Source organism: Eptesicus fuscus, chromosome 16 (assembly GCF_027574615.1).
Source record: "Eptesicus fuscus isolate TK198812 chromosome 16, DD_ASM_mEF_20220401, whole genome shotgun sequence".
Lineage (NCBI taxonomy): Eukaryota > Metazoa > Chordata > Mammalia > Chiroptera > Vespertilionidae > Eptesicus > Eptesicus fuscus.
Genome location: NC_072488.1, coordinates 52966980 through 52974416, shown reverse-complemented (window position 1 = coordinate 52974416; position 7437 = coordinate 52966980). Strand labels below are relative to the sequence as shown.

General features: G+C 42.9%; 1 protein-coding gene across 2 annotated transcripts; it reads left to right on the top strand.

The window, feature by feature from the left end:
• Positions 1-871: 871 nt before the first annotated feature.
• Positions 872-7178, top strand: LOC103299065 (alpha-N-acetylgalactosaminide alpha-2,6-sialyltransferase 2-like). Of its 2 annotated transcripts, none has more exons than XM_054728179.1 (2): positions 872-1616; positions 7147-7178. In XM_054728179.1, exons 1-2 carry the CDS (start codon positions 881-883, stop codon positions 7167-7169), a joined length of 759 nt encoding a protein of 252 aa, XP_054584154.1. In that variant the 5' UTR covers positions 872-880; the 3' UTR covers positions 7170-7178. The 2 variants fall into 2 exon arrangements, with proteins under 2 accessions (XP_054584154.1, XP_054584153.1); XM_054728178.1 differs by lacking the exon at positions 7147-7178 and adding an exon at positions 3593-3733 and having other exon boundaries at positions 872-1765.
• Positions 7179-7437: the final 259 nt, after the last annotated feature.

Sequence of the window (7437 nt, the reverse complement as noted above, 5' to 3'; positions counted from 1 at the left end):
GTCACATCCTTGATGCTTTCCCTGACACAGTGATGAGTTGTTGCATTACAGCCCACCAACCGAATACAGAATGACTGCTTTTCAGCAATCACATTTCTCCAAAACAGGCTCTAGATGGAGATATTCATCTACTGTTCTTTTGTTTTCTCAACAGCTGAGATGAACAATAGACTCAACAACAGAAAAAGTAAATTAAAATTATTCCTCATGTTTAAGTCCCTCAAAGACTCACAGAAGTGATTTAGAGTATTACATAAGGCACATAAGATATGGGAAATATTTTTGAATTGTTAATCTGGATAATGTATTAAAGTGGGAGACGGTCGGATATTACCTCTTCCCATATATGTACATTTTCTAAGCAAGGTGCAAGCCAGCTGCCTTTTTATATGGAATAAACTTAATCAGAAATACAAAGGAGTCCAAACATTTCCATTTCTTTTTGAAAATCTGAGTTTCGTAAACAACAATGGGGAGTAGCAAAGTCAACCGGCCATAGAGAAAAAAAGCAACATTAGCAAATGTTCTTGCGTAGATAGTAACATATAGGTAAGGCTTAGAAATTATTATTATTTATTATTATTGTTATAGAATAATCGCGTGCGTTACTTTCCCAGTAAACAGGCTATTCTGCACCCCGAGTACCTAGCTTTAGGAAAGGAAAATTAATTCGGATCCCAGGGAGAGACGTGGTCTGATGGAAGAATTAACCAACTCCTGACACTGGGCGAGCATTAAGGTCTCTGAGCTTGTTTTCTCGGCTGTCCGAAGGGGGAAGTTCTCCCTGCTGGACTCGTTCTACAGACTGGGATTGTGACGGAGGGTAGACGCTGGGCTGAGTCTGGCCAGGCGGGGACCGGCCTCTGCCTGGCGCCGCAGGATGGACCGCAGGTGCCCCCGGAGGCTCTGGCTGCTGCTCCTGCTGGCCGCCTGCGCCCGGGTCCTCCTGGGCTGGTACTCGGGAGCCTGGCCCGCAGTTTGGAGTTCGTGGCCAGGGAGGCCGGAGGCCTGCCCGCGCCCCCTGGCCGCGGCCCTGCAGGGGCACCCGCGCTTCCAGCGGCTCTTCAACCTGTCCATCCCCGTGCTGCTGTGGGGCGGCCTCCTCACCCCGCAGCTCTGGGACGCCCTGATCCAGCTCCGGGGACCCTACAGCTGGCGCGGCCTCTCCCGGGAGGCCATCGCCTCCACGCTGCGCCTCCTGAACGGCTCGGAGAGCGCGCAGCTGTTCCCCGCGTCCCGGGAGCCGCGGTGCCTTCGCTGCGCGGTGGTGGCCAACGGAGGCATCCTGAGGGGCTCCCGCCAGGGCCGGCGCATCGACGCCCACGACTATGTCTTCAGACTCAATGGTGCCGTGATCACAGGCTTCGAGAAGGACGTGGGCACCAAGACCTCCTTCTACGGCTTCACGGTGAACACCATGAAGAACTCCCTCTACAACTACAGGCACCTGGGCTTCCGCTCCGTGCCGCGGGGACCAGACTTGCGCTACGTCTTCATCCCTGCCGACATCCGCGACTACCTGATGCTGCGATCCGCCCTTTTGGGTGTGCCTGTCCCTGAGGGTCGGGACAAAGGGGACAGGCCTGAGGCCTATTTTGGACCAAATGCCCCTGCAGGTACATTTAAGTTACTACATCCCAGCTTCATCCACTACCTGAAGGAGAGGTTTTTGAATTCCAGCCTTATTCACATAGATGCCAAAGGCATATACATGCCTAGTACGGGGGCCCTCATGCTGCTGACAGCTCTGCATACCTGTGATCAGGTTAGTGCCTATGGATTTATCACAAAAAACTACCAGAAGTTTTCTAACCACTATTTTGACCGAGAAAAGATGCCACTGAAATTTTATATGAACCATGATCTGTGTCTTGAGGCAACGCTGTGGGAAGACCTGCACAGGGCTGGCATCATTCATCTGTACCAGCGCTGACCCCAACGTCTCTCCGAGCTCTTTCGTCTCCTTGTCAAGCCTTGGCTCTCATCCTCTCAGTGGCTGAAACCTTTTTCTTTTTTAACCTACGAGAGGAGCTTTATCTCCCCTCCCCTTCTCTCCAAAGGGGGATGTGGAAGGTGGGAAGGTGGGTTCAAGACTCTCACCAAATGTGAGACACCGGATCTTGCCTCTGGCTCTTCCAAGAGAACTGCCCTCTGGATGTTGCATTCCAACCTTAGCCAAGGAAAAATAGACACCTTTGCTGGATCTGTTTTAAAGTGAAAAATAACACTCCCAAGAAAATAAGCTGCACCTTAGCTCGCAGAGGCATGCATACCTCAGGGTTTGGCATCATTTAAAAAAAATTATTGTTGAAAGTATTACACATGTTCCCTTTTTCCTCCATTGACCCCACCCCAGGCCTTCAGCACCCTCTTGTCTGTGTCCACGGGTTATGCATATATGCATACAAGGTCTTTTGTTGATTGCCTCCCATCCACCCACGCTCCCCCACCTTCCCTCCAAGATTCCGCACTCTGTTCCATGCTTCCATGTCTCAGTGTTTAGCATCTTGAAGCCAGCATTTGGTTTTGTGATATGTTTGGAATGTCAATTCAGCCATTGCAGACCTATCACTGAACCAAGATTAAGCAGCAGTAGAGGCAAAGGCACAATGCCTACCCCAAATCGTCCCCCTGTCTATGTCAGGGTTTCACAGAACACTCCAAGTCTTCAGCAATTCAAGGCTAAGTCTTAGGAATCTTTCTGTAAGATGTTAATTCTCCTAGGACATGATTAGTTTGCTTCTGCCCTATGGGGAGTGGAGACTTTTTGTCTGATAAAATGGGAGCACAAAAAGAAGCAGGAAAGACACTGCAATTTTAGTTTAAATAATTATGTAAATGACAAAAAATCATTTTTGGGTTTTCTTTGCTCCCCCCCCCCTTTTTTTTTTGCATTGGGGATGTAGAGAAAGCATATAAAATGCAGGGTGAAGGGTGAAGATCACTTAGAATTCAAGAATCTGGTGAGGTAGATGGAGGGTTGAGAGAGGGGAGGGGTGTTGGGGACTGGGTGAAAAAGTGAAGGGGTTAAGAAGCACAAATTGGTAGTTACAGAATAGTCACAGGGATGTAAAGTACAGCCTGGAGAATATAATCAATAATATTATAATAACTCTGTATGGGGCCAAGTGGGTACTTGAAATATTAGGGGGACCACTCTGTAAAGTACTATGCTGTATATCTGAAAATAATACAGAATAATATTGAATGTAAACTGTAACTGAAAAAACAAACAAAAGAATCAGGAGTTTCTGGGTGTTTGATGGGAGTGTCAATAATACTGAAGACTGCCTACCACTGGAGCAAATACCATTATTAATTTATTACTATCTTGTGACAAAAACCAATGGGTTAGGAGCCCTCAGTCAAGTCATGATTCCAATCAATTTGAACTGAGTTAGTCAATAATCAGTTTAATGGTTTTAGATGGATTACAGCTGTACCTTCTGGGCTTTTATTGAAACTTGGTTGCTTCCCAGAGTGGTTTAAGGAAGTCTCATCCAACATATTATCACCATACAGCCTGTTTAACCAAGCCTTGTGACAATGTCTTGATAACTGTAGCTATGGACAGTCTATTTCACTATACCAGGTGTTTAGCTGACAAGAGACTTTCCAAGGGAGCCTTTGCCTGGAAAATTCACCAAGGACCAGCATCTGGCCCTCAGGTCTGTGGTTTTGGAAGACAGAGTTTATCAACACTAGGAATGAATGAACTCAACAACTAGAATCAAGAGAGTAATGTTGATTTAACTATAATAAATTTACAGAAAAATCTGATAAACAAAATAGGTTGTGAGAGTGTTGTAAGAGACATTACAATAACCTTTGAATGTTAAGAGAGTACTCAGGACAGATCTGACCTAGCAGTAGAAGCTCAAGTCTTGGAAATAAGGAAGTTGTAGATCTAACCTCTTGATCTGTTTTCCTGATCTTGAAAAGCCAGCTGATTTTGAGTCGGGTTGTTTTCCTGAGCAGGATGCAAGGGTGATTTCTTTCCCGGGCTTTTGTCCAGATGGATTCCAAGAATGAAGCCATGGACAAAAGGTGGTAGATGAAAAGATGGAAATTTATTGGAAGCAAATACAGACTACCACGTAGGGAGGGGGTACCTAGGGGGTAACACACCAAGCTCTTTTTTGCTAAGTTTTATAAAGGCTGCAGTTATTTGTCTCTTGATGCTCCCTTCTTATTGGTCACTATAGCAGCTTCAAAGCCCAAACCCACATGGTGCCCTCCTCTTTCTCTCCCCCTTCAAGTGGTAGAATTCTCTATCCTCTGTGAAAATCTGTTTTCCTCTTTCTCCCCATACCTTGTGGCTTTTCCTATCTTCTGTGAATGGATGCCTTCCTCTCCCCTTATTCTGTGGCACCCTCTTTTCTCTCTCTCTCTCTCTCTCTCTCTCTCTCTCTCTCTCTCTCTCTCTCTCTGAATGTATGCCTTCTGGCAGCTCCAAGCCCTCACCTATGCACTCCTCCCCCATGGACCCTCTTTATTCCTAAAACTCCCTAAACCTGCCTATTTTATTCCTAAAACTCCTTTCACATTTTCTGTCCCTTTCAAGTTATGACCTCACCTATCCATGTTATATAGTGTTAGCACATGGTGAAGCCCTAAAGGCGAAGCTGTCTGTGACTATAAAGTGCTAATGTAATTAGCCAAGGAGATTGCTTTGTTCAAAGAAGTTCAAATTTCCTGAAATTCTAGTGGGTGAGACTCTTCTTATGCTTTTCAAATTTCTCAGTTTTTATATGACAAAGAAAATAATTAAGATCCCACACAGTGGTTCCTTATTCTCCACCCTATGTGCTTCAATTCTTCTTTTTGCTCTTCAGAGCTCTCCTCAGCACAGAGCTGTCCGGCCTTAAAACCTGTACTGCTCACTCCAGGCAACCTTGTCTTCACATAAATGTACTGTGTTCATTTATTTCTCTTTGCATATTTTTTTTCTACTGTGCCTCATGCGATCACCTCTGTTCCCTCTGCTTAGCCAAGTCATATCCATCCTTAGGGGCCACTCAACTCATTCAAAGCAACCTTCCTTGATCACTGCAGTCATTACTGGACCACTTTTATTTTGAATCCTTGAAGCACTTACAGCTCAGTACACATAAATTGCTTTTAAACACATTATCATGTATTAGTAATACTATTGCAAGTACATTAGCACTTTCTCTCAAACCAGAATGAGAGCTGGACCATATCTTGACTCATGCCACTTTAGTATTTGTCAAAGTGCTTAGCACTATTCTTCAACATTATGTGACACATTTTTCTGTCTCAGACTATTAACGCCTAAGACTGGATCACTCTAATACTCCTTCACTACAGATGTAGTTAGTTGCTAACACTATACAACATGGATAGGTGAGGCCATAACTTGAAAGCAGACAGAGGGAAAGAGAAAAAAAAGAGTAAGCAAGTGGGTGGAGGCCAGAGGGACAGGAAAAGGCTGGGAGCTGGAAGGTTTCAGAGAGCTGGACAAGGCATCTACATTCTAGCACATCTTTCTATTTAAAAAAATTTTTTTTTTGTTGATTTCCAAGAGGAAGGGAGAGGGAAAGAGAAACATCAATGATGAGAATCATTGATTAGCTGCATCCTGTATGCCCTCTACTGGGCATTGAGCCCACAATCTGGGCATGTGTCCTGACCTGGAATTGAACTGTGACCTCCTGGTTCATAACTCCACGTTCAACCAATGAGCCACACCGGCTGGGCACATCTTAATAATCACTAACCAAATGAAGGATTACTTACTTATATATAAAAAGGTAAGAGAAAAAGGTCATGATTGTTTAACAGGGAATTGGAATCCCCAAATATATTATCTTACAAAAAAATCAAACTTATTTTTTGAAACACTTTTGTATTGGGAAGAATAAAGAAAAAAAGTTCACACTGAAAAGAAAAATCTGTAGGCTTCTTTGCAAGTTGAGAACATCATTTTTATACCTTAAATAATTCCTTCAACTATTTTACACAAATTTACATTTTCAAAAACAAATAAGTCAAATATTTGCACTATATTTGCTTGGTCAACTAAAATGCCATTTATCAAATTGACATTAAACTGACTGCAGATGCTATCCTGCAAATGGCATACACACATCACTGAGGCTGGATATGCACAGGTGCATGTTACATACATTTGAAATTGCTAACACCGCTATGCATACTACTTCCATAAGTAGTTTTACCCTATAAAAATTCTTTAGATTATATGATTATTGTAGACACTTGCTCAGGCATTTAAAAAAATCAAAAAGTTATAATGTTGTTGGGATTTAAAGACTATTGAACATTAAGATATAAGTCAACACTGTTTATAAAATACCTGAATATGGAGAACATATTTAACATACCCCTGTGAACAGCACATGGTGACTGTATATTATAGAGTTCTGGATTCTATAGGTCTAGTCCTGTTGTTTTATTCTCAATTTTACATGGTTTTAGATCCTTAAAAGTTGGAGAATTAATCCAATATTATTACATTAACTCTTTGTTCTAATCACCAACTTTAAAAGAAGTACAATGGAAGGGTATAGACCTTAATATACTTGTAGTTTTAAGGCCAATTCAATTTTTATTGTTATGAAATATTTTAATTAACAGATGCCAGTAATAAAAATGACTGCATTATGGTTTTGTCCATGACATTTAAGTGTTTTATTACTAAAATATTCCAAAATAGACCCAGTAAATATTTCCTATTTTCAATAGCCTGAGAGATGAATCCAACTATTTTTATCAATTACAACTAAACTGGGATGAGAACAGCTGTGCTAAAACCCAGTCATCAAAATGTCTAAAACACTAATGTTTTCATCCCAGACAGAAAAATGAGCATCCAAAGTAAAGAGCACCCCATTATTAATCAAGTAACCAATCAACAACCACTTCTCTGTTACTCAAGCTAGGCATTTTGCAAAGTTTGACATTTCTGCCTTCATTATTATTGGCGGTTCCCAGAATCACATTTTCAATGTCAGATGGGACAGCTCTAAGGCCCTTTTGCCCAGCAGTAACTGTGGGCAACTAAATGACACCGTTTATATTTGTGTAAATAGCTTGATCCTTCTGTGGACCATCATATCCATTCTGTGCCTCTGCATACAGTCCTCTGGTGTCTCTTCTCTCCAGTTGCCTCCCAGTTTCAACCCTGAATGTTAACGTCTTCCTGTGGAAATAAATTGGAGTGCTACAGTTGGAGAGATGGCAAGCCATCTCTGGGAGTAAGTATTTTCCATGCTGTTCATGGCACTGCTCTCACAGAATCTGACCTCCTTGTCTCTGATTCCTGCCCATCTGGGACTCTAGACCTGCCTGCTCCTTTCTGCCTTAGTGGACGCCTCATCATGTCTTCCTGGATTGCAGAATCTGCTAGGCCGCTCTGCTCCAGAACCTTTCTCTTCCTGACTCATTGTAAATAAA